The sequence below is a fragment of the Bubalus bubalis genome, chromosome 15, assembly GCF_019923935.1.
Source record: "Bubalus bubalis isolate 160015118507 breed Murrah chromosome 15, NDDB_SH_1, whole genome shotgun sequence".
NCBI lineage: Eukaryota > Metazoa > Chordata > Mammalia > Artiodactyla > Bovidae > Bubalus > Bubalus bubalis.
In genome coordinates this window covers 80,363,028-80,388,269 of record NC_059171.1, presented here as the reverse complement: position 1 = coordinate 80,388,269, position 25,242 = coordinate 80,363,028, and the positions used below count along the sequence as shown (strand labels likewise).

The 25,242-nt window shown below is 53.5% G+C and overlaps 2 protein-coding genes across 3 annotated transcripts; one reads left to right on the top strand and one right to left on the bottom strand.

Annotated features, from left to right (window-relative positions):
- Nucleotides 1–4,682: 4,682 nt before the first annotated feature.
- On the bottom strand, nucleotides 4,683–9,848 carry LOC112577757 (cytochrome P450 11B1, mitochondrial). 2 transcript variants are annotated; one of them, XM_025265582.3, is made up of 9 exons: nucleotides 9,610–9,848; nucleotides 9,080–9,235; nucleotides 8,086–8,285; nucleotides 7,788–7,991; nucleotides 7,364–7,518; nucleotides 5,793–5,959; nucleotides 5,298–5,376; nucleotides 5,025–5,222; nucleotides 4,683–4,894 (listed from the first exon to the last, which is right to left on the bottom strand). In XM_025265582.3, exons 1-9 carry the CDS (start codon nucleotides 9,846–9,848, stop codon nucleotides 4,781–4,783), a joined length of 1,512 nt encoding a protein of 503 aa, XP_025121367.2. In that variant the 3' UTR covers nucleotides 4,683–4,780. The 2 variants fall into 2 exon arrangements, with proteins under 2 accessions (XP_025121367.2, XP_044784418.1); XM_044928483.2 differs by lacking the exon at nucleotides 5,025–5,222.
- Nucleotides 9,849–17,977: 8,129 nt separating this feature from the next.
- LY6K (lymphocyte antigen 6 family member K) lies at nucleotides 17,978–24,946 on the top strand. The gene is made up of 4 exons (XM_006043462.3): nucleotides 17,978–18,077; nucleotides 22,342–22,438; nucleotides 23,352–23,456; nucleotides 24,660–24,946. Exons 2-4 carry the CDS (start codon nucleotides 22,360–22,362, stop codon nucleotides 24,944–24,946), a joined length of 471 nt encoding a protein of 156 aa, XP_006043524.1. The 5' UTR covers nucleotides 17,978–18,077; nucleotides 22,342–22,359.
- Nucleotides 24,947–25,242: the final 296 nt, after the last annotated feature.

Below are 25,242 nucleotides of genomic sequence, written 5' to 3'. Positions count from 1 at the left end.
CTCCGTGCTCCCAAGGTCAGCATCAGAAAAAGGTGTTGACGGAACAGAAACTCAGACCATCTTTGCTCTCTTCCTCCTTCTACTCCTTTAAATCACCCTGAATTGAAATGACTGAGATAAAGCAGTGCATCAAATTCACATTTTTAACAGCACTCGCTGCCAATTTAAGAATCTCGCCAAATCCAGGATCATGAAGAATTCGCTTCATGTATTCTTCTGAGGCTTTTACACTGTTAGTTCTTATGATTAAGTCTTTGGGCATTTGAGTCGGTTCTTGTCTGAATGAGATAAAGGTCCACCTTCTTTTTTTCCCATGTGGCTATAAAGTTGTCCCAGCAACATTCCTCGAAAACAGATGCTCCCTGTTGAATGGCCTTAGCCCCTCTGTAAAAACTCAAGTGACCACAGACATATCATTTCATTTCTGGACGCTGTGTTCAAGTCCATTGGTCTGTCTGTCCTTGTGCCAGTACCGTCCTGTCTTGAGCAGTTTGCTGTGCAGTAAGCTTAGAAATCGGCAAACGCGAGTCCTCCTGCCTTGTCATTCTTTTTTAGGATTACACTGGCCATCTAGGTTCCTTGCATTCCATGTGGATTTCAGAATCAACTTGGCACTTTCTACACAGATGAACATGGAGTTTTCAGAGCATGCATGTGTGCTCAGTACTTTCCATCATGTCTGACTCTTTGCAGCCCTATGAGCTGTAGCCCATCAGGCTCCTCTGTCCATGGGATTCTCCAGGCAAGAATGCTGGAATGGGTTGCCATGCCCTCCTCTAGGGGATCTTCCCAGACCAGGGAATTAACTTGGATCTCCTGCATTGCAGGTGGATTCTTTACCCCTGAGCTGCCAGGGAAGCCCGGAAATTTCACTGGGATTACATCAAACCTGGAGAGTGATGTGAGGACAATTGTCTTGGTAGCAATATGCTCTCTTCTGACCCATGGATGCAGGAGGCTTTACAACTCTAGCCGTCTTTCATTTCTTCGGTGGTGCTTTGTGGTTTTCCCAGGACAGATTTGAACATCTGTTGCTGAACTAATTCCTAGGTGTTTCCCTCTTTTTGACACTCTTGTAAATGGAATGTGTTTCCTTCATCATTACAAGTGAAGAGAAATGCAATAGATTTTTATACCCGGCGCTTGGATCTTGAAATACTGCTGCACAGCTTTCTTAGAAATCATCCTTTGAAGTGATTTCCTTCGGGTGGTCTGTAAGCAGGATCATCTGATCCATCCGTAGAGACAGTTTTCCTTCCTCTTCTGTCTGGATGACTTCTAGTTGCCAAACTGCTCTGGTAGAACCTCCAGGACTGGGCTGACTGGCAGTGGTGAGAGCAGACCTCCTGTTCCTGGTCTGAGGAGGAAAACAGCCTGTTTTTCACAATGAAGTATGGTGTTAGCCCTGGGTTCTCATAGATGCCCTTGTTCCACTCCTGGCTTGTGCCGTATCTCTTAGCACAGCAATGGTATTGAATTTGGTTAAATGCTCCTCTGTGTCTATAGAGGTGGGGAGGATGTGAATTTTCTTTACTATGCTACTAATGGGGTCATTGTCCTCTTACGATGAACGGACTTTTGGATATTGATAAGCACGTGTTAAGTGATCAATGAAAGGGGATACTTAGCCATTTGAAACTGACCCGCAATCTGACCGGTGTCCAGGGTTCTACAAGCACCTAAGACCCCTCCTGCAAGGTAGGCAACTCCTCCCGCAAGAAAGCTGAGGAACACTTTGTGGAGACGTGACAGTTGTGGGATGCTCGGTCAACCCCCAGGGCAGCCACAGGCAGAAAGCTTCCAGACACCAGCTGTCTGCTTAAATGAGCCACTGAGTGTCCTCGGGTTCGAGCAAGGTTCAAGCTAATACTCTGAAAATCCCCCCACTCCAGCAACTCTACACAATGCAGAACATGCAGAAAGTGCATTTCTGTGCTTGTAAAAGGGCAGGATGTCTTCAGGACCAGGAAGCAAAGCGCGACCAGGAGCAGGGAGGAGGGAGCACGGAAGCCAGTACAGCGCCGCCAGGGGAGGCTTGGGGCCAAGCCACCGAGCCTGATGGTCTGCTGGCCCCACTTCCCAGGGAAAGGCTTGAAGCACAGGACAAGAGTGAGATTAGGAATCGCAACTGGAACCCCACGGAGAGGCAAGGCTTTTAAAAGAAGGCTGAACTTGAAACACCCGTCAGCTGCATGTATTGTTTAATGTATTTATTTTTAATCAGAGGACAATTGCTTTCCAGTGTTGTGTTGGCTTCTGCCATATCTCAGCATGAAGCAGCCACAGGTATACATGGTTCCCTCCCTCTCGAACCTCCTCCCACCCCCTCCTTCCCTCCCCTGTAGGCTGTCCCAGAGCCCCACGTGGAGGTGAGACCTTGAAAACACTACACCAACACGGCAAGCTGCCCTCAGCACCATCAGGCGAGCAGCGAGCCTAGCTTTGCAAGGTGGCATGAGGACGAAGCCCCGGATGCCCGTTCCCTCCCGAGAACTGAGACAAGGCCCTCAAGGGGGTTTAGGCTTGACACTAGTCAGCCCAGAGGAAACCCGGGCTGAGCAGTGAGCACAGAGTGGCTCCAGGACAGTGACAGCCCTGGGCAAGAGATGGCACGGCCCCGAAGCAGACCCCAGCAGCGGGGAGCGCAGAGGGCGCTCGGGTCCCTGGCATCGGGCTTCTTAAAGGCACTACTGCTGCTACACTGAAAGACCCGAAGAGGCGCATGAGGATCACACAGCAGACTCGAGACCGCAATAGCCTGGAAGGCTGTCAGAAAGAGCCGGACAGATCCTCACACTGCAAGACACGGGAAATTCCCCCCAGATCAAGAAAAAGGGGCCCCTCCATAGACTTGAAAGCGGAAATCGGGAGAAACCGGGAAATCCAGGAGAGGATCTGCAAAGCAGACAGACATGCTTAGCTGGAGTTTGTCTCCACGATGTCCATGAGCGCTACCAAACCAAGGTTCCTTAATGAGGCCTTAGAGATCGGACGGTCCTCACGGCTTCAGGCAGTACCCCTTCCATGGAAGCGCCATGAGACTCTGCCAGATGAGCGAATTCTCTGAGCCCCGGTTTTCTCACCTGCAAAATGGGAATGAGGGTAGCACGTGCCTCTTCAGGCTGCCGTGAAGATCAAGCATCCACACGTGCCAAGCTCCACAGAATGACACACACTCACCACGAGGGGACTAGGTTTTCACTCCTTTCCTGTCACCACACTTGCTCCACTCGTTGCAGAGGAGGGCCACTGAGTGGTGGGAGAAGGATCAGATAGGTTGAGTGCCAGTTGAGCCAGAAAACTCAGCACTTCCCAAAAACCCATCTCACGGTGCCTCAGTGGGCCCAGCGAAATGGTGATTCTATAGAATTGCCATAAGAAGAACTCAGGGCTCAGAGGGAATGAAGGCTGGGCCTGTGTGCTGGGCGAGGGCTCCAGCTTGTGCCTGTGTGACCACAGAGGCTGGAACCTCCTCCCTCCTCCATGAATCTCTGAGTCCCTTTCAACAGTCCTGTCTGGGGTGGGAGAGATCACACTGGCGACCGCAGGCCTCTTTGGCCGCGGATGGACTGGAGTGGTGACGGGGTGTGCGGCTCTTGTCTTCCTCCAGGGATCTTGGCACTGAAAAGATGCCCTGGGGGGTGGTTCACTGGGGCAGGGAGAGTGGAGAGACCCCCAGCCCTTACTAGGGGCAGGGCTGGTCCAGCCAGAAACATGACTGCTCACACCTTGCTGCCTGCTCGGCCTGCCTGCGCCTCAGCAGATGAATGGGGGTGGCGAGGGCGGGAGAGTGGAGAGACCCCACCGCCCCTCATCCTGCCTCTGGGGCCACTTTCCACCTGGGGTGTCACCTGACCCTAGGTGGGATGGAACAGACTGCCTACTCCTGCCAACGAGGGGATCCCAGTTGGCTCTCAGTGGTTCAAAGCCTCTTCTGGCCTTGAGATCAGGGTGGTCCCTCTGTGGTCACTGTGAGAGGGTAGTGGGCACTTCAGACTGGCTCTACTGAAAGGAGTGCAAGGTGGCCCCACACCCCCTCTAGAAGAATCTAGAGGCTTCTCTATGGCCGGCCTGCCTTGTGCCAGAGGGGTTCATCATCCCTCATGCTCTCAGATGAGTATCATTGACCCTGATGTCCAGGTTGGCTTTTGGCAGCGTCTCTTCTAGGAAACCTGACTCCCGACCTGCCTGTCCGGGCCTGGGCTGGGCACTTAAGCCACAGTCGCAGAGGATCAGCACTGCCAGGGAGAGCCCAAGAGGCTAGGTAGACAGATAACAACCCAGCTTGAGGCAAGTCCATGCCAGAGCTCTGGAGGCAAAGGGGACGGCACTTGAAATGGCAGCCATCAGGACAGGGCACGCCCAAGTTGTCAGCTCTTGCATTGGAGCAGAGTTTAGCACAGGCGGTATACAGACTGGACAGGGAGGCAGACGGTATGGTCTGAGGCCCATCGCTTGGATGGCCACATGAGGGGCTGGGGCTAGTGCTGGGGTTACTGGGGTCAAAGGCCCTCAGACAGCGCCTCTTGCTGGAGAAAGAGCTGGTGGGACTGGGCATGTGACCAGGACCTGCCACCAAGGCTCATCCCCAGCTCTGCCCTGGCCTTGCTGCGCAGGCCGGCAAGCCTGACCCGCGGGGGCCTGTGCTGTTCCAGGAGTGCAAAGTGCTGGCTGCACAGTGGTGTGACTCAAAAGGCAGGGCCCGTAGGAGAAGAGAGGTGTGGCCGGGGTCCAGCAGAGGGGCTTGTAGCGTGCGTGGCCCGGCAGTGAGCTGACAGGACTACTGGATGGCCCGGAAGGTGAAGAGGGGCAGGGTGGAGGGCATCAGTATGAAGCGGTAGACCATCTTTATGTCCTCTTGCTCCAGTGTCTCCACCAGGAAGGTCTTCAGCACCTAGGACAGAGGCAGGGTTCCTCCTGGCCCACCCTGCCCTGCCTTCCAGGGCCCTGAGGCTGGGCACCCCAGAACGAAGCCAGGGGTCCACGGCCAGGCTGTCCACCCGTGCCCCTCACGGCCCACTCACATGGTGCAGCAGGAGTAGCATCTCCACCTCAGCAACGCGCCGCCCCAGGCATTGGCGCATGCCAAAGCCAAAGGCCAGGTGCGGGAACCTGCTTCCAGAGCCCTGGCGGTCCAGCCAGCGCTGGGGGTGATAGCTCTCGGGCCTGGCGAACACGGCGGGGTTTCGACCCAGCGAATAGAGTAGGACCTTCACCAGCGTCTGCAGGCAGCGGGAAGGGGCTGATGTCAGCTGGCCCCTGGGTGAAGGTCGGCGGGGCTCCAGGGCCTCACTCACCCCAGCCGGGATGTGGTAGTTCTGCAGCACCAGGTCCGAGCTCACTTGCCGCTCCAGGGTGATACCCACGGGGTACAGCCTGTGCACAGGGGCATCCAGCAGGGTCATCAGCTGTGACCGGGCCCCGAACACCCTCTGCAGCCTTCCTAGCCCAGCGCATATAGCCTGAGGGCAGCCTCCCAACCCCGGGCCCTCACAGGTCACTCCTGGCACTGGGAAGCCTAGATCCTGAGGCGTTCCTTCCTTCCATCTCCCGAGTAAGCCAAAGCTCCCCAAGTCAGCGAGGACATGACTGACAAGGTCCCCAGGACAGTGAAGTAGGATCCCGGAGGAAGAAGCACCAGCCTCCCCCCAGGGAGAAGAAGAGGAGGTACAAGGGGTGTGCACCCTTGGGCAAAGGAGCTGTCAGCCCCAGAATCGGTCATCAAGCCCAGCAAGAGGGCTCTGCAGGCACGGGGCCAGGGCCGCGGGGCAGTCCAGGTCTACCTCGCCTACCTCAAGGTCTCCTTGAGGGCCGCCCGCAGCAAAGGCAGCTCCGTGATGGCTCTCTGGGGATTTTCTGAGATCAGGGCCTCAGCCACGAGGCTTTCCTGGCGCAGCGCCTGCTGCACCTCTGGGTTCCGAGCCAGCTCAAAGAGAGTCATCAGCAAGGGGAAGGCTGTCTGCAGGGGGCGCAGAGGGCCAGGGCTCAGACCTCAGCGTAGGCCGTGCCCCTCCACTCCCGAGCCCCTCCCAGAAAGATGGTGGTCCCCTGGGGACAGGGGACCTGCATGCTCAGAGACCACAAAGCCCAGACCTGGAGTCCTGGAGATTCTAAAACTAGCTCGTCAGCTTTCCCTGAATCCCTCAGGGGAGGCGCCCCCAACGTCACTGAGACCCAGGCCTCCTCTGGCCACCTCAGAACCTGAGGTTCTCTTCCTCCTCTGGGTCCAGGAGGGGCTCACTCTTGGCATCTACTCAGTGGGGAGAGTTGAGGAGCTGAGGTCCATCTGGGCATCCACAGGCAGGTCCATTCACAGGGTCCTAGCAGGAACCGGCTGCCCAGACTCCCAGCCGTTGCCTCCTCCTGGATCATTTCCATGTGCAAAGAGTGGTGCCCACTATCCAGCCAGAGACCTGGGCAGCTCGGTATCTCCTAAATGTCGTCCCCAAGGTAACCTGCCCCTGGCATCCCCTGCCGTGCAGATCCGGCCTCCCCGCGGCTTCCTGAGCTACAGTCCGTGCTGCGCTCTGCCCTGTGGCCTGTGAGGGACCCGATGCCTGAGTGAGACACTCCCCACACTGGCTTCCTCTAGCCTGGGATACAGGCCAGTTGTGCAAGGCCCTTCCTGACAGAGGCCCTGACCCTGTCTGCCCTTCTCTGCCCGCTTGCCCTGTTCCCTCCACTCAGCATTATGGCCTTTCCTCGCTGCCGGCTCCCATAGGCCCTGGCCTGTTGCCCTCCAGGCCTCCTCTTCTGTGTGGTCCCTCCAATTTCAGTGAAAGCCCTCCTTCTCCAGGAAGCCTTCCCAGAGCAAGCACATGCCTGGCCCACCCTCTCTCACCTTATGGCTGCATCACAGCCCCGGCTCAGGGAGTGTCTCCACTTGAAGCCCGCACCACAGCTCAGGGCCTGGGTGCCTGGCCCTCAGAGATGCTGGCAGAGGGAGGCTCGGTCTAGAGGCAGGACGCTTCAGCTGCACTGTACACCCTGGGCCTGGCCCGCCACCTGCTCTCTCCCCCACATGCTGGAGCCCCTTGCTGCCCTTCCCATTAGCCTGTCACCTCCACAGGATCGTCTCTGTCCCTGGAAAAGGTCTCTAGTGTGACCCTGCAGCCGGATCTCAGCCATTCCCTTCCCCCCAGGACCCCGAGGACCTCTGATGCTGTAGGTACCCAGGCCTCCGGCCACTCTATACTCTGTCTGGAGCCTGGTTTCCCATGTGGGTCACCATAGACGCCTTCCCTTTGGGAAGCTGGAGGCATAGATTGGGGAGGGGTGTGGAGGAGATATTTGCCATGGGAGGAGGCTGCCTGGAGGCAGGGGAGCTCCCTGCTCTATGGGAAAGGCTGGGTGCTGGCCTGACCGTGTCCACACTCCCAGCAGTGAGGTCGATCGTGTTGGCCTTAATGGTATCCAGGGTCATGTCTGCTCGCATCAGCAGCTCTGCCACGATGCCGCTGTAGTGCCACGGGTGGCCGAGGGCCAGCTCCTGATAGATTCTCTGGATGGCTCTGTTGGCTGCAGGATGCATAGCGACAGAAACCCTGGGTCTGGCGCTGGGAAGCACTGCTCTTTGTCATCCTCCTTCCCTTTACCCTCTATACCCCCAATTCTCCACGTTCTGCCCCAGTTCTCAGGCCCGCCCAGGCCAGCATCACTGCCGATGGTGTCTGGGACCATAATGAAGCCACAAGCCCCTCCTGGGGCCTCAGTCCTTCCACGACTGTGGTGAGTGGAGGGGGCCCCGGGGTCCCTAGTCACCGAACTGCCCGGGCTCCAGCCCTCACCATACTGGAAGATGTAGTCCCAGGCCTCAAAGTGCTCCCTCCACATGTTGGTGCTTGTCCACCGTGACAGGCGCCTGGGCACAAACATGAGCTGCACGGTGGACTTGAACATGGCCTCCAGCGCGTGGATAAAGTTCAGGCTGTCAGGGTTTGGTTGCTGGGTCAAAAGGCCAAGCCGTTCTCCGTAAAGGACTAAGGTGCTGGCTGTGGGAGGAGGGGTTCCTGAGTCCCGGGCAGCCCGGGCCTCAGGGCCAGCTCCCCCCAGGCCGTGAAGTGCGCCCGCCTCCCCAGCCCACACCTTCGATGGTGTAGCGGAAGACGCTGGGCGCGATGTCCAGGGTCAGACTCCCCCGAGCATTCTGCAGCACCCTCGCCTTCAGGGTCTGGGAGAAGTCCCTGGCCACGCCATCCACCAAGGGCGTGTACTTCTGCAGGGCTGGCAGCGAGAGGACATCTGGGTTCAGCCGCAGTCGGTCCAAACGCCACTGGGGCCCGTTGCTATAGAGAGGGGAGCGGAGCGTCAGGGTGTCAGTCAGCAGTGGCCCCGTCCTGCACCCCACCTTCCTCTCTCCAGAGCGAAACGGGCCACGCAGGGAGCTGCCTGCTGGTCGTCAGGGGCAGGCTGACCCCGTTGGGATCAATGCAGCACCTCTTTCCTCGGGGCAGCGTCGTGTACTTCACCCAGGCTGAGACTGGGGCTTCTGGCTGAGACTGCTGCCGGGGTGTCTGCAGACTCGCAGGCCCCCTGCCTGCCACACTATGTCCCCTCCGAGGCAATCCAGGCCTGGAGGCTTCTTCTGAGCGAAAGGAGGCCGAGCCCCTGGGAGCTGGCCCAGCTTGCTCTCACGTGCCCCAGCGTGGGTGAGGCCTCTACCATGCTGCCCGCCTGCTCCCCTCCTTGCACAGACCCTGCCCCTCGAGGCAGAATGCAATCGTGCATCTCCTGGTGTTCCCCACACAGGGCCCAGTGCCCGTGGGGGGCTGCTTGCAGGGCCTAGGGGCTGGAGGAGGGGAGACGTGCACCCCGCTGGCAGGGCCCTCGGAAGCCTTGGCAGGCTTCCCCCTCCCTCCTCTGGCCCTGCAGGGAGGGTTCCCACTGTGGCCCGCCCCTTACCCGGCTCCAGGGCACACAGGTTGCCTGGGGCACCGGCCCGATCCAGAGCCGGTGGGCACGCTCTCCCCAGCCACTCAGGTGGGCCTCGGTCAGGCTCGCTTTGAGGCCTTCCCCATCCCACATGCCCTCTGCACCTAGGCCGCCCTGCCCCTCCCTCCGCACCCCCACTGGCCCTCACAGTAAGAACACGCCACACTTGTGCCCGCGAGCCTGTCGGTAGGCCAGCCAGGGCTCCAGGATCATCCGCTGGGGGTGACGGCTGTCCGCCTGCTGAAGCCTCTCCACGTCCTCGGGCAGCATCACGAACACCATGTGTCTCCCTCCCACGTCGTACCTGCGGGGCAGAGCTCCGCAGCCTGCTGGGGGGCTGTGTCCTGCCTGGTCCCCACTCCACAGAGCCAGGCTCTGGCTCAGAGCAGGCAGGCCCTCCCGCAGTCTCACTGAAGCCTCCCCTCCTCCAGGGTCTGCGTTCTGCGCTCCCAGCAGCGAGCCGCCCAGGGCTTCTGCTCGCCAAGGGCCCTAGTCTGCGGTGGCCGAGGGGCACACCTGCCCCAAGGAGCCCCTTCCCTGCCCCTTCCCTGCGGCCCGGGTGCCCCCGCCTGGATGTGGGCAGTGGGATGTGGCACAGCCCTGGCCCAGTGGGACTCAGGCACCAAGGGGGACAGAACATGAGGGTGTTCTCGCTGAGGTGAGCGGGGAGAGCTTTACCTGAAGATGGGCCCCAGCTCTTGGAAGGTCTGATGCATGTCCAAGTGCATGTTCTCAGAGCCCTGCTCCTTCCAGATCTGCAGCATCCGCATCCACTTGTTGCCGGGACACCGGGGCATGGCTTCGAAGGGCAGCACCGCCTTGGAGGTTGCAGTGCCTCTGGTGCCCAGTGGGCGTGCCTCGTGCAGGGACAGCCAGGGCCCTGCCATCCGCACCCTGGCCTTTGCCCACAGTGCCATCCTGCTGCTCCCTGCCCCCTCAGCCCCTTCCTTTTATCTCACCGGGCCTGCTCGCCCAGGCGATCTGATCACGTCACAGGCCAGACTGGCTCTGGGCCAGACCAGGAAGCCTGGGGCCGCACTCAGGCTGAAGGCCTCCAACTGGAGGAGGGAGATGGATGGCACCGGGTCCGGCAGTGACGTAGGTCTGCTGGCAAGTGGCTCTTGGCAATGGGTCAGGGTTGGAGCAGGGACCCAAAGGGGCGGCGGTGGGGGCAAGAGTCCCCCTCGCCCTCCAGTGTGGGACAGGCGCAAGATGGATGGGTGCCTTATCTTTGCAAGGGATGAAAGGGGACCTTGGGTATGTTCATCTCTCTTCTACAAGGACCAGAACGGGGAGCAGTGGGAAAGGCTGGGCTCTCATCTCCTGCAGCCCCGGGTTTTGCCTACTCTTGCCGGGGCCGGATGCTGAGTCCAGGGGTGGAGGCAGGAGCCAGCCAGGATCCCTCCCAATGGGGGCTTGCAATCCCACAGGGGGCCCTTGGGGGATGCAAAGACCCCACTGGCACACTGGCATCCAGGGCAGTTTGTGGCCAAGGCCCCGTGTGTCTGGCCTGGCTGGTCCAGCTGAGGAGCAGAGAACACAGAAGACGGGGTCACCGGCAGGGAGGGGAGGCTGGCCTGCAAGCCCCTCCTCAGTCAGAAAGGTGAGAGGACCCTGCCCCCATGGGGTGTGTGCTCAGGGCGCACATCCTTCTTTCTTCCTGGAACATGAGCAGCTCCCAGGGTGGGGAAAGTCTATGACAGGGGCGTGGTCGTGGGCCCCACACCCTCCCAGGGACCCAGCAGGCACATAGCTGGAGCCCTCCCTGTGCTCGGGGGCCCATAGTTTCCGACCCCGTGTCGTCTCACCCACCACTGGCAGCTCTCCCAGGACGTCAGTCTTGCTGTCCCTGGCCCTGCTTTCAAGCAGGAGATTGACAGCAGGTCTTCTGTGCCCACCCCAGACCCCCATGTGTCAGTGGGGCCCCAGGGCCCTCATGCTTGGGCCTCTGCAGAGGTGCCCAGGAGCCCCGGCCCTGATTTGGGGATGGTGCCCTGAAGACACCGCCGTGCAGGCTCTGGAGGTAGGACAGGGAGCGCGTGGAGCTTCTAGCAGGGTGGCTGAAGATCTGAGTGTTCCTTGTTCTTCTACTTTCACTCATTCCCTCTCTCGACACTTCCTTGGGGGATATTCAGCTGTGGCCATGAGTCAGAACTGCCAAGGTCCCTCATCAAGCCGAGATGCATGATGGGCCTCAGCCCCGGGTGGCGTAAGAGCTGTCCTCGGGCTGAGACGCAGCCTGGGGCCCCAGCCTGCCCTTGGGGTGCCGCTGCCTCGGCCCAGCCCACCCTGGCCAGCCTCCTGAACCTGTTGCTGCCTGTGTGGCCTCTGCCTGCACTATCACCAAAGGCTCCTGAACTTGGGCCGAGCTCTTGGTACCTCCTAGACCGCCCAAGCTTCAGAGAAAGGTGCAGGTCCCAGGGGAAGCTTCATGCAGTGAATCTCACAGAGGAAGACCCGAGAGCGCTCTCAGGGCCCCTGGTCCCCACGCCACCGAAGGTGGGGCTCTGCCTTCCACATGGGCCCTGCAGCCCACCCCTGGCAGACCTCTTCTTGTGCTGAGAGCCAGCCAGCCGGGCTGTCGTCCCCCGAGGCACAGCTGTGGGTGAGGACCCAGCCCAGCCCCAGAAGGCCCAGGGCCCTGAGAGGGGAGGCCCTGCCCTGATGGTCTCCCCCGGTGGGGCCAGGCCTGGGTCTTGCGGAAGAACAGCACCGCTCAGTGGGCGTCCCAGGGCAAGATCAGTGCCCGGGAGCCCTGATATCGTATCAGGCTATTCCCAGGCAGAACCCTTCTCCTCCCCAGCGTGCTGGGTACCGAATTCGCCACACTTCATCCCTGGTCCTTCCTATCCCCACTCCAGGCTCAGAGCCTGCGTCCCAATACAGTTCTCAGACTCCTTTCCCTCTTTCCCTGGCCTGGGGGAGTCAACCGGAACCCCAGAAGTGGCCCAGCCCCTGCCTCAACCTGCCCACACAGGTCGAACCACAGGATCCTCTGGCCTGGATATCTGAACTCTTTGCTGTCCCCTGGGGGGAGTGGACTGTCTGCTGCAGTGTGAGCCCAGCCAGGATAGACGGGGCACCTCCTCGAGGAGGCAGGGGCCCCCTACTTGATGCACTGGACCTCACAGATCTCAGCATCTGCAAGGTCCATGCTGTTAGTAACAGTCTGTATGCAACAGAAAAAGATGAGCAATGTGCCAGGATGGCCACTCCTAGGTACATATCTGAGAAAAGTAAACACGCTAATTTGGGAAGATGTTAGAACCATTATTTACAGCTGCCAAGATATAGAAACAGCATGAGTCTCCATCAGCAGAGGACTGGATGAGGAAGATGTGGTGTATATCCATATATATACACGTGGATATATATGAACATATAGAAATATATATGTATATATACACATGTATAATATGTATGAATATATGTATAGTCTATATGTGAATATATAGAAAGTGAAAGTGTTAGTCACTCAGTCGCGTCTGACTCTTTTCCACCCCATGGATTGAGGCCCACCAGGCTCCTCTGTCCATGGTGTTCTGCAGGCAAGAATACTGGAGTTTCCATGCCCTTCCCCAGGACCTCTTCCCAACCTAGGGATCAAATCGAGGTCTCTTGCATTGCAGGCAGATTCTTTACCATCTGAGCCACCAGAACTATGTGGGAAATACTACTCAGCCATAAAAAAGAATGAAATTTTGCCATGTGCAATAAGATGAATGCACTTGGAGGCCATTGTGCTAGAGAGGGAAGTCATACAGAAGAAGACAAATACTGTTATGTTATCACTCATATGCAGAATCTGAAAAATAAAACAAAAAAGAACCAACTCACAGATATAGAGAACAAACTAGTGGTTACCAGTGGGGAGAGGGAAGGAGAGGGGCAGTAGAGAGGTGGGGGACTCTTCTGTATACAGTAAGCCACAGGGACATATATTGTACAGGACGGGAGATGGAGCCCATATTTTACGGTAACCACGAATGGACTATGCATTTAAAAATTTTCAGTCAGTATATCCTACACATGTAACTTAAGTGGTATCATACATCAACTCCAATTTTTACAAAGTGGGACATTCACCCAATTGAACTGTATGAGTGATGTAAATGAAGGTTTACCTTTCATTCACATACTTAGCTCAATATGAACAGAGAGAATATGTCCCCTTTGCTTACAGTCACACAATTGAATTTCTAACGATGATGGACAGAATTACTGCAGGACACACGAAAAGGAGGATGACCAAAAACAGAAGGACTGGCTAGCAAGACAATATTGAATGAATGAAACACACATCAGAAGTTTGCAGCATCATAATACACTTTGTATCTGGACTGAACTAGACACTTATATGCACCAAAGAAAACAGTTTCAAATAGGATGAGAAGCTGAAGAGTGGAAAGATCCCATGATGATTACTGTGAAGGAAAATTGGAAAGCAGGTCTGCTGAGGACATGGAGGTTAATGCCGAGGTCTAGGGCTTGGTGAAGGCTTGCATGTCCAGAAGGTCTGGGCAGGACACAAGGGCAGGCAAATTTCCAAGAGGTCTGGGCAAGACACAGGGCGGGAGGTGGGGGTAGGAAGTTCTAAAGTCTGGGAAGAATATGGGACTACAGGAAGGATCCAGAGTTCTTGGCAGGATGCATCTCAAGGAAGGCTCCAGAAGGTCTTCAAGGAACACAGACCCTGGAGAAGGTTCCAGAAGGCCAGGCAGGACCCAGGGGAGTAGGGGCGGAAGGGTGTGGTGGCAAATGTCCCAGAAGGTCTAAGCAGAAGCCAAGGCCACAGGGAAGGTCAGTAATCTGAGCAAACACAACTGGGAAGGTTCCAGAATATGGGGCAAGATATGGTTGTCATGGGGAAACTTCCAGAAGATCTGGGCAGAAAAAGGAGACAAAATATTATAGATGCTCTGGACAAGAGGATGGAAGGGGTTGGGAGGAGTGAGTCAGGGGCTTGGGGAGGGGGTAGGTCCCCGAAGTTCTGGGCAGAACACGGAGAGTGTCGAATGCTCTAGAAAGTTGGGCAGGTCAAGGGTGGTGGGGGGCTAGAGCCCCAGACTTGGCCTCAGATCAGTGTTGACAGATCCTGGCATTTGACCCTGCTCCCCTAGAACAAGGTTGCAGAATCCCACTGACACAACTCTGCCAGCCGAGCCCCAAAGCACCCCCACCCATGGGGTCCCCTCGGCTTCCCCAATCCATCTAGCAGCCCCACCCCTGGGTACAGGAGCCTCCACCTGACACATAGCGATGCATCCCCATTCCAGTCTCTGCTGTTTCTGTTTTAGGCCCTTCGTTTTGGGTTGAATTTGCTGTCACTTTCCGGGTTTTTGGAGTTGGAAATTGAGATCCCTGGTCTGTAGCGTTTCTGTGTGATTGTATACGTTCTTATCCTGCCACGTCTGGTTTTGTTCTGTAATACTTTTCTTATCACGTTTCCCAAATATTTTCTATTTTCTACTGGGAATGATGAGGGTGGGAAGTAGGGAGGGCATTGATATCTAGAATTGTGTTCTTAATTTGCAAACAACAGAAACGACTCTCTTCTTGCTTAATCCAGTTAGGAAAGGTACTCTGAGTTTCAAAATCCCTTCTGAATGCAAAATCCCCATCCTCCTTTAGCTCTCACGCATTTTTCCACCTTGATGTGCACACGAGCTGATACGAACAGAGCCATTTCCACATCTCATTCTATTACCTCTTCAACTTCGGGCTGTACTTGTCATGTGTTTTATTTCTAAACGGGGTGAGGACTCAGTGTGTCTTGCAGTGGTGATCTCAGGCGGCCTTGACCTGCAGCAGCTTGAAGCAGGGCTTCAGTTACCGGCCAGAGACTGAGGACGGACTGTGCAGTGAGCACACGGAATCTGAGGCACTAGACCAGTGGCAGACAAAGGCTCGATCTAGAGTCAGCAAGCTTTGGCTACACTCCACAGCCTGGGGACCACCGCGCCTACTCCGCTTGATTGCGACCTAAACTCTGCAAAGCCAACAAAGATCTCTTCCAATGGGGGCTTGCAGTCCCACGGGGGGCACTTCAGAGACTGAATGTGGCCAAGGCCCTGTCAGCCTGGCCTGGCTGATCCAGCTGAGGAGCAGAGAACCCAGAACACAGGGTCACTGGCAGGGAGTGGGAGGGTAGCCTGCAAGCCCCTTCTCTGTCAGAAAGGTGAGAGGTCCCTGCCCCACTCCATGGGGTCTGTGCTAGGGCCCAAATCCATCTTTCGTCCAGGAACATGAGCTCCAAGGGTGGGGAAAATCTGTGACAGGAGTGTGATTGTGGGTTCCCCACTCTCCCAGGGACCCAGCAGCCACACAGCTGGAGCCCTCCCTGTGCTTGTGCGGCCCATACTTTGGGGTCACGAGTTGTCTCACGCTCCCCTGGCAGCTTTCCCAGAAGGTGCATGCTGCTGTCACTATTCCCATTTTCAAGGGTGAGATGGATGCCCTGGGCTTCATTCACCTCCCAGAACTTTCCCCTCCCCCTTGTTCATCAGAGGGGCCTTTAAAATTCAACATTCTACACAAAGTGCATAACACTATGTGGACAGCTTTACGGATTTTCACCAAATGTACATAAGCCCCTACCAGAATACATCTCAGGAAACTGAACTGGGTGGAGAGCCCCAAATTCCTCCCCACATCCCTCTATTCAGGCAGTAGAAGCAGACACGTGCAACTCTAAGAAGAAAGGGGCTGGGTTCCTGAGCCTATACGTGAGTTTGTCTGCTTTTGAACCACTAACAATGAAATCCTGCTTTGTGAGTTTTTGTTGCTGCCTTCTCTTCTCTACTGATGTTTGTGATATAAGTCCCTGTCTTTGTGTATGGTTGTTTGTTCTTCATTCTCACAGTTGTATGCTCTGATGAAGACAGTTTATTTTTGGGCATTATTGGCGGACTTTAAGGCTGGTGCTGGTTGTAATCTACACCAAGTAGTGCTGCGGTGAATGTACTTGTCCTTGTCTTGAGGTGTGGCCATGCGAGCATTTCAGGAGCTGAGTGCCCAGGAGTGGTAATCTGGGGGCTCAGATATGCTTAAGTATTGCTTTGGCAGAGGCTGTGGGAGACATTTCAACTGATTGTACCTATTTGTACTCCTCAGGAGCCCACACACTTCAAAATCTCACCAACACATGGTATGGTTGTCTTTGAATGTTTAATCATCCCTGTTGGGACCATTATATTGCAGTTTCAGGTTGCATTTGCTCCAAGAGAAATTGTGTTCAGCCACTTCTCTTATATTTAGTACCCTCACAAATTTCCTATCTGGTAAACTGCCTTTATGCCTTTCTCTCAAATTTCTATTGGATGATCTGCTATTTTAGTTACCAGTTGGTAGGAAGAAGGTCTATAACCTGAATACCAGTGTTAAGGAGATAAGTGTTACATACTTTCTCCTGGGTTTGCACTGTCTTGTTAGTAGAATAGCAGATGTTGTGAGTTTTTACATATTGTCATGTATCACTTTTTCTTATGTGACCAGCAATATTTTTTTTCAATTTTGTATATTCTTAATTTTCCAACGGACACCAGGATAGCTTTGTACATTTTCCTTTTTCCTTTCTGAGAATTCATTGAGATCCACAAATGTCCTAAACTGCTTCTTTTTTTTTTTTTTTTTTTTTGCTGCCCGGGGCACTGAACTGCTTCTTTTGTGTGGTACCCGTGTATAATATCTCGTCTATCCACCACTCGTCAAGGCACACAAGAACGTTTCCCCATGCCAAGGCAGGGGAAGCCTCATCAGAAAGCCTGTAATTGGATATTTGTGCTTTCTGACTTTGCTTTCTCCTCTATTGGTCTGTTTTTCAACCCTGAGCCAACACCATACTCTCTCAATAAGTGAGAAAATATAAATATCTTGGCCGTTGGGAGCTCAAGTCCTCCAGCACTTTTCTTCTCCCAGTATATTGCCTTGGCTACTCCTAGCCCTTTCCATTTCTGAAACATTTGAATATTTGGAATCAACTTCATGCACATGCACAAACGGACACACACACACACACACACACACACAGCACCTGTTGAGACTCTTACTGAAATTGTATTGAATTTGTAGATTTATCTTTACTCTTTTGGGACTTAGCATTCATAAGCTTGGTTATCTTTCTATTGTTTCAAGGATTTAACTTCGATAGAAGACCTGGTACCTAGTTTTTCAAAAAGAGTCTGATAATTTCAGCCTACATTCGCATTGTGAGTCACCTCTGGTTCCCAGTGTTCTTCAGGTTTTAGTCCATTTCATCAGGAATGTGACGTTTATCACAGGAAGCCTACTCATCGCAGCCACTCATTTTCTTTATAAGATCGGTAACAGCTGATTGATGCCTCCCTTTCCATCTCTGATATTGGGAATGAGTATTTTTCTTTGTTGTCTCTTCTGTTTCACCAATACTTTGAATGCCTCCAGATAACCAACTTTGGCTTTGTGTGTCTACCTCCTATTCATTTCTCCTCTCCTTTTTGTATTTCCTTCATTTCTTTGGGTAGGTAATCTATTCTTATCTAACTTCCTGAATGGCGGCTGAGAAAATTTTCACCCTGTTCTCTCTTCTACGAGATGCCTGTAACGTGATATATTTTCACTAAGCACCTTTCCCGCTCCTTTCCCTGCACTTTTAACTTGCGATCACCTCACAATCCTTTAGACCTTACTGTTACCCAGTTTCCGCTGGGGCCTCTCTTCTGTATAATTGGTTTAGGACTAGTTACCAAGAATTTGGGGATTTGCTGGTTCTCTCGAGTAATGATTCTCCCTCAGTTTCATTGTAACAGAGAAGGAACGCTAGTACTGTCAGTCATGGAGACTTGTGATGCTGGGCTATGTCACGGCATGAACCTGCCCCGCCACCCCTGCTCCCGCCCTGAGCTTCTGGAACCATCTCCCCGCTCCGTGTCCTCTAACACTTTCGGGCATCTACCTCCGCCAGACGAGACTACCTCTGACGAGTCTGCCCCTGGGGGCGCTTGCACTTGCGAGCGCAGCGAAACCTTCTGGAAGCCGCGCAAAGCCTGATGGGAGACGCCGCTCAGTACTTCCGGGTTGAGTCTGGTCGCGGAGCCTAAGCGACTTCTCCTCACACACCTGCAGCTTCGTGTGGGTTCCCACTGGAGTTCGTGTCCTGGAAGGTTCCAGTAGGTTTAGACAAGACAAGGTTGGGGGCGGTTTGGGGGCGGGGCAGAGGAAGAGGAAATCCCAAAGTCTGGCTGGGACACGGGTGTGGGGAAGTTTCCACAGTTCTTGGCAGGACGAAAGTATCTGGGAAGATTCCAGAAGGTCTTCGCAGAATAGAGGGGCTGAAGAAGGCTCCAAAAGGTCCTCTGGGACATGGGGTCTCAGGTGAGGTTAGGGAGGCCTGGGAAGGACAAGGCGCGAGGAGACGTTTCTAGAAGGTCTGGGCAGGCCCCTTAAGGGTTGGAGGGGAGAGAGACGTGGAAGGTTCCCGAAGGTCTTCACAGAACACAGGGCTGGGGAAGGTTCCAAAGGCCTGGGCACAACGTGGCGGGGCGGGGAGGGGGGATAGGGGGGCGGTGGTTTAGAAAACCTGGGCAGGAGATGGCAGGCGGGGTACAGCTGGATGGAGGAACAGATGGGAGGTGGCTAGAAGATTCCAAAAGTTCTAGGCAGGAGGTAGGGTGGTGGACCCAGCACTTCAGGCTTGGACTCAGTCTCAGGTCAGTGTCTGCAGATTCTGTGGTTTGGCCCCTCCCTCGTGAAGCCAGGATGGCAGATGCAACTGCGACCATCCCCATCCGTTCTGACCGCATGCATCCCTCTACTGGGGTCCCATGGCTTCCCCTACCTACCTGGCAGCCCTTCCTGTGGGTATCCTTTCCACCACCCCCTGGGCCATTCATCATCATCTTCTGGGGATGGGTGACGTGGGAACCCACACAGCATCTTCACCACTGAAAGCCTCGTCCCACCAGGACCCCACCCAGCATCTCCGACCTTGAGTCCCGACGCTCCCCAACTCATATACCCATCACCTGCAGAGTCCACGTTGATTTAAATCACACCCCTAGGAGGATCAGGTATTTCCTGCTAAAAGCAATTCACAGGTATGACATTTCTGTTAGCTTTCTGTTAGTCAACACCATCAGTGGACGACCAGCACAGAGATTTAACCAGGTCATCACTTTCTTTGCCAAGCTAGTGGTACCAAAAGAAAAGGAAAATGATGTTATGGGATGCCACTGAACTTTGCCCTTTACAACCTTTTGTAATGTCTGGAGCTAAAATCGGGAGGGGGTGGTATCACAATAATCCAGGATCCTGAGTAATCTCCAGGATCTTTTTTCCGGAGACTCTTTCGGATGATTTCTTTCCAGTTGGCACCAAATAAGGTTCTTTATCACACTTTTCTTGAAGGGAACTCATCCACATGGTATTATCAACGTAGCAACTCACTAAGTCATATCATTATCATTCTTGAGATCCACCACACTCGATTTTTCACATATGCTGGCAAATTCAAACACCTCTGTGGGAAAACTCAATGTGTGATGAGTCCCATTTCCAAAGAATACAACTTTTGCCTGAATTGGGAAAAGGTGTTAGCTAAGTTGGCCTCATAGACCAAGTCTCCCATGAGCTGTTTTTCTTCTTGGACAGTCTTTGCCATATCAGGGACAAGTGAAGCAATGCAAAAGGCCACCTGTTTTAATTCTCATTCATTTAATGATGTTCTTAATCCTTTTTCTACCCCCATAGAAGTTACTGTAGCTTGTAAGACTGTGACTAGCAATGTTAAAACATTCTAAATATCACTCCCAGCCCATTTAACCTATACGCTGCAGAAGCCTTAGATTTCTACATGCAGGGTTAGGCAGTCAAATTCTGGATCTTTAGTTTTTAACTGAGAAGGTGAATTAAGACTCTCGTTCAAATAGTTTCCGCCCTATGCTGTGATTCTCATAATGGGTTAAATCTGGGCTAAAAAAATGTAGAACACATTTAAAATAAAAAAAATTGGCCATGCCACCTGGCTGGCTGCATCTTAGTTATCTGATGAAGAATTGAACGTGGGCCCATGGCAGTGAAAGCATGGAGTCCTAATGACTACCAACAGGGAATTCTCTGTAGAGCACATTTTAAATCCCTGGCATTTTATACAAATTATCTGAGGCAGTAATGTTGAAATAGTTTACAGTGAGTGCAAGGATGTGTGTGTGTGTTTGTTCAGTTGTGTCCAACTCTGTTCGGTATAAGCAAGTGAAAGTGTTAATTGTTCAGTCATTGCTCTTTGTGACTCCATGGACTGCAGCCTTCCAGGCTCCTCTGTCCATGGAATTTTTCAGGCAAGAATACTGGAGTATGTTGTTATTTCCTCCTCCAGGGGATCTTCCCAAGCTAGGGTTGAACCTTTGTCTCTTGTGTCTCCTGCATTGGCAGGCAGTTCTTTACCACTGCGTCACCTGGGAAGCCCACCACCTTGTCCACCTTAACATTTTACTAGTTTTCCCACATATCTATCCATCTGTCTAACAATGTGTTAATTCACTTTATCTTTTGGATTCCTTTCAAAGTTAACTACAGGCATCAGCGTTATTTCCCCTACGAACTGTAGCAGTTTTGCTCGTGTGATTCATGCTTTATACATCTTATCTAAAAAGTTGACATCCAACATCTGTTGTATCATCAAAAAAGCAAGAGACTTCCAGAAAAATATTTACTTTTGCTTAATTGACTATGCCAAAACCTTTGACTGTGTGGACCACAACAAACTCTGGAAAATTCTTAAAGATGTGGGAATACCAGACCACCTGACCTGCCTCTTGAGAAATCTGTATGCAGGTCAAGAAGCAGGTTAGAACTGGACATGGAACAACAGACTGGTTCCAAATTGGGAAAGGAGTACGTCAAGGCTGTATATTGTCACCCTGCTTATTTAACTTATATGCACAGTACATCATGTGAAATGCCAGGCTGGATGAAGCACAAGCTGGAATCAAGACTACCGGGAGAAATATCAATAACCTCAGATACTCAGGTGACACCACCCTGAGTCAGGAAGACCCCTGGAGAAGGAAATGACTACCCACTATAGTATTCTTGCCTGGAGAATTTCATGGAGAAGCCTGGAAGGCTACAGTCCATGGGGATCACAAAGAGTTGGACACAACTGAGTGACGAACACTTTCATTTTTCACTTTTCAAAGGGAAAGTCATGTTTATGTTTTTCTTTTTCTTTTTTGCATTTGGGGGCATCATTTTTGCATCTGTTTGTTCAAAGGTCTCAGCATTATTTGTCACAGAAGAGGCTATTTCTTCATTGTGTTTTTTTGCTTGTCACCTTTGTCTAAAATCAGTCAGTCACACATGGGTAGGTCTACTTCTCGACTCTTTATTCCATTCTGTTGACTGTATGTCTAAGCTTTCTGCAGCATCATGCTGTCTTTGGTTATCATAGCTTTCTAGTAAGTCTCAAAATCAAGTAGTGTAAGTCCTTGGCTCTTCTATTTCCAAATTATTTTGGCTATTCTAGGTCTTTCACTTTTCTACTTAAATTTTAGAATCCCAGTTGATTATTTCTACATTGAAAATATATCTCTGGGAAATTTGAGCTTGTGCTAAATCTACAGATCAATTTAGGGAGAACTGACATCTTAGCAATAGTAAGTCTTCTGATCTGGGAACACAGTATATCATTCCACTTTTTTAGGGCTTGCTACTCTTCAGATTTCTGTTTACCTGGTGACATTGCAAATTCAGCTTTCTGGTTTTCTCTTCTTGCTGTCGTTGTGTTTGTGGTTGCTAGAGTTAATACAGGTTCTCATTTGGCTTTCTACTTCCTAACCAGACAAACCAAAAAAGAATCAATCAACAATATAAGTGTGTAAGAGCATAAGGTTGGCAGGCCTTGTGAGAGAGAGGGCTAGCCTCAGCACCAATCTGGGCAGTGAGGCTGGGCTGGGTGGTGCAGGGGTAGCCAAGCCTTCTTGTACCCTGGGGTCAGGCTGCACCAGTGAAGACCTGGCCATGGATGGAGAGGAAGATGAAGAGGGAAGAGGAAGGGCAGTAGCGCTGGATGGGAAAGTACCCCATGGTGTCTCCTAAGAGAACAGGAGTTAAATCAGGGGTGGGGGAAACCCGGTACTGCCTTGGGGGAGCTGCGGCAGGAACACTTGCCAAGCAAGTTTTCTGGGGCATGGGTGAATGAATGTAGAGTTCCAGGGAGTGATGGGGTGCCTGGGGACAGAGGGGACTTGGTGGTGGTGGTGACAGTCCCCCCCATCAGCATTGAGAGCCCACACCCAGCCCCTGGCCCATGGATGAGGAGAGGGCCTGCCCCAGTGACCAGTGGGGAGGGCTCTAAATGGTACTAGACCAACAGGGGTCAAATCTAACTCCAGAGTCAGAGCTGACCAAGTGGCCCTGCTTGTTCCTCATGTCCAGGACCAGGCATCACTGGAAATGATAACCCTCCTTGCTTTGCTTCTGGTCTTGGGCCTGCCACAGGTGGAGAGCAATCTCACCGTGTCTGGAAGACAAGGTCAGTTCTGGCCCTAAGCCTCCTGGGCTGGGAGGAGGAGGAGGTCTGCAATGCCTGTGCAGACACAGGGTGGCCATGGCCCCAGGTGGGTCCAGGCAGGTGTAGCCCAGAGAATTCAGTGGGCAAGACAGCCTTAGGAGGGTGGTCAGCTGATATGGATACATAGTTGGGGAGCCTCTTAATGTGGGGTCCCCAAGGGCAGGCAGGGATGGCTGGTTTTATTGCCCAGCACCCAGCTCTCCCTGCCATGGCCCTGCCTTCCTGGGGATGGTTGGGCTGGAGGCCAAGCCTGAACCAGCCATCTTCAAGCCTTCTGGGGCTGTCTCTGAAAATGGAGAGCTGCTGGAGTGTGACCAGCTTCTTCCCCAGGAACAAGTCCTGCCCTGACACAGACCCCATAGTGGGCCGCCTCGGCTCCTGGGTCAGGCGGGACACAGGGTCTCAGGCCAAGGAGTGTGGAGCCAGGCACTGGAGGCAGTGGGGTCAGCCAGGAAGGTGGGTGGACAGGGTGCATGGGTGCAGACTGCACAGCCATGGGGCTGCTTTCTCTAGAGCAGCTAATGTGAGGCGCCAGTGAGGTGTGGTGATGTGGGCATGTCCTGAGTCCGGGCTGGGGGAGGCAGGGACTCGGCTGTTTCCATAAGACAGTGCATGTCTCCGGGGTGAGGCTCTGCGCTCGTCTGTGTTCATGCTATGGGTGTGGTGTGGGTCTGTGAGACACATGCAGTGGGCACACGAGAGAAGCCCAGAGAGGAGAGGAGGAGCTTGCCGGATAGGGCAGGCTGTGAGGCGCCAGAAAGATGGACGGACCCAGGGCTCTGTCCTCACTCAGAGGAAGGAGAGGATGGCAGGTGTTGCTCTGATGGGATCTGAGAGCTGCCACATTGCGCTTTCTTTTTATTCCTCCTTTCAGATGCTGTCCTGAGGTGTCACGTTTGTGAGGAGGAGAACAGTTTCGAGTGCAAAAGGCCGGAAAACTGTGACAATGGCTCCACGCACTGTGTCTCGGCCGCCGTGAGTACGTGTCCGGGTCCCAGTGGGGCTCCACACACAGGCCAGTAGAACGCTTTCAGGACTTAGGGCCTGTCGAGTTTTCCTCAATAAAGAATAACTAATATAAAAATGATCCTTTTTTAAAATTTGAAGAGCAAAGTCCTGTGAAGCCAGGAGTGCCAGCAGGCCACTGAGGAGACTCAGCTTACACAAGTAAGCCCAGAGCCGATGCAGGGTGGCACACAGCAACCGCTGGCCAGACTGAAATACTGAGGTGCAGGGAGAAAGTAATGGAGAGTTCTTTTCATTCACGTCTAGGTGAGCAGTTGAGCCTTAATGACTTCAATGTCTGACCAAGAATAGCTTTTACAAAAGATGTACATAATCAGGCTTAAAATATGTCCTGAAAAGAGGATGCATGCTTTAAAACATTTGGAGACCACGGCTCTGCCGTCTGTAACTCCCCCAAGCACTTCTGGCCTCATGAAGAACTCTCTCCCGAGGGTGACTTTGAAGGCCCTGGCATGACCCAACAGTGGTCTTGTCTGGCCTGGAGAATTCACTTTCCATTCATCAGCAACTTCTGGGGCTTCCATGTTTCAAGAAGCGTGTGGGCTACTGAGTCAGTCGAGGCATAAGCCCCACTGCAGCCTCACCTGGACTTGATAACTTAGTGTGGAAAGATGACTGCACAGTGAAGTATGGGAGGAGGTGAAGTTGGAAGACAGGCCATACCCCCAGTGCTGAGCCGTGCCGGCAGCAGGCTCACAGTCACAGCAGTGACACCCAGGCCGCAGGAGTGGCTCCTTGAGAGGCCAGCTCCAAGCCCTGGGCAGTGGCCAGGATGGCCAGGTGCCCCTTGCTCCCGTGTGTCTCATCTGTGGTCACAAAGGCTTGAGCAACCATGTTTGAGAAGTTGAGGCCCAGGGAAACTATGCGTTCCCAAATGGAGACTGCCAGGCTCAAGTGCAGACAGGTGTGTGCAGACAGGTCAGAGATGGTGGCATCTGATGCCACGCCACCCCCAAAAGCAGCTCTGAACACAAAGGCCTGATGCTCTGCCTTTGCAGTGACTGCCCCCAAATCCCTGTCAGGTGCCCTCTTTGAGTGGGGCTCTGGTAAGGGGCAATAGAAGGGTCAGGGTTGGGCAGACTTCAGACAGAAATGGTGTTGGCGTTGCTGCTTTCAATTCATGAGACCCCCATCTCTCTGTCCTATTTCCCACTAGGAGTATTTCCACGGTTCTTCCTTATTTCCAAGCAGTGTGCGCTGAACTGTGGGATGAATGAGGCATTTTCGCGGATGGCCAGGTCGTTTGTGCTCGTAAAGCCCACACCCTTTCTGTACCTGGCATGCTGTACATCCGACCTGTGCAACATCCAGAAACCAATCATCAGAGAAAACACAGAAGATGCTTACTTGAAGTTCATCAAGGGGCAGGGCACGGGCAGCAGCGCCGGGCTGATGCCTTTCCTGACACTGGCCTCTGCGCTCCTGGGCCTCAGGCTGCTGTGATGAAGTCAGCTGGCTGCAGGTGGTTGGAACTTGTTTATTAAATTTGTTTTCCATCGATTAGCTCAATGGTGGTCTGACTTTCCAGGGACCTTGACATGGGGTGGGGAGAATGAGTCCATTTGGCCTTACCTCACAGGTTGAATTACAGCAAGGCCAAACCTTCCCCACAGCAATTTTGTCTACACGTTGTTTCTCTTTGAAATCAAACCTTGTAACTGTTTATTGCTGACAATCACTCTTGACTCCTCTTCATCTTGGGGGGCCTTGGTATTGATGGAGGGCAGGGCCTGAGGCTC

What these genes read in the sequence shown, in the direction of transcription:
- LOC112577757 (XM_025265582.3), bottom strand. Translation starts at nt 9,848, where the DNA reads ATGGCACTGTGGGCAAAGGCCAGGGTGCGGATGGCAGGGCCCTGGCTG. An exon ending in GAGCTGGGGCCCATCTTCAG is followed by an intron (nt 9,236 to 9,609) that starts GTAAAGCTCTCC and finishes TCTGCCCCGCAG; the next exon opens with GTACGACGTGGGAGGGAGAC. An exon ending in ACTACCACATCCCGGCTGGG is followed by an intron (nt 5,223 to 5,297) that starts GTGAGTGAGGCC and finishes CGCTGCCTGCAG; the next exon opens with ACGCTGGTGAAGGTCCTACT.
- LY6K (XM_006043462.3), top strand. Translation starts at nt 22,360, where the DNA reads ATGATAACCCTCCTTGCTTTGCTTCTGGTCTTGGGCCTGCCACAGGTG. An exon ending in CACCGTGTCTGGAAGACAAG is followed by an intron (nt 22,439 to 23,351) that starts GTCAGTTCTGGC and finishes TCCTCCTTTCAG; the next exon opens with ATGCTGTCCTGAGGTGTCAC. An exon ending in CTGTGTCTCGGCCGCCGTGA is followed by an intron (nt 23,457 to 24,659) that starts GTACGTGTCCGG and finishes ATTTCCCACTAG; the next exon opens with GAGTATTTCCACGGTTCTTC.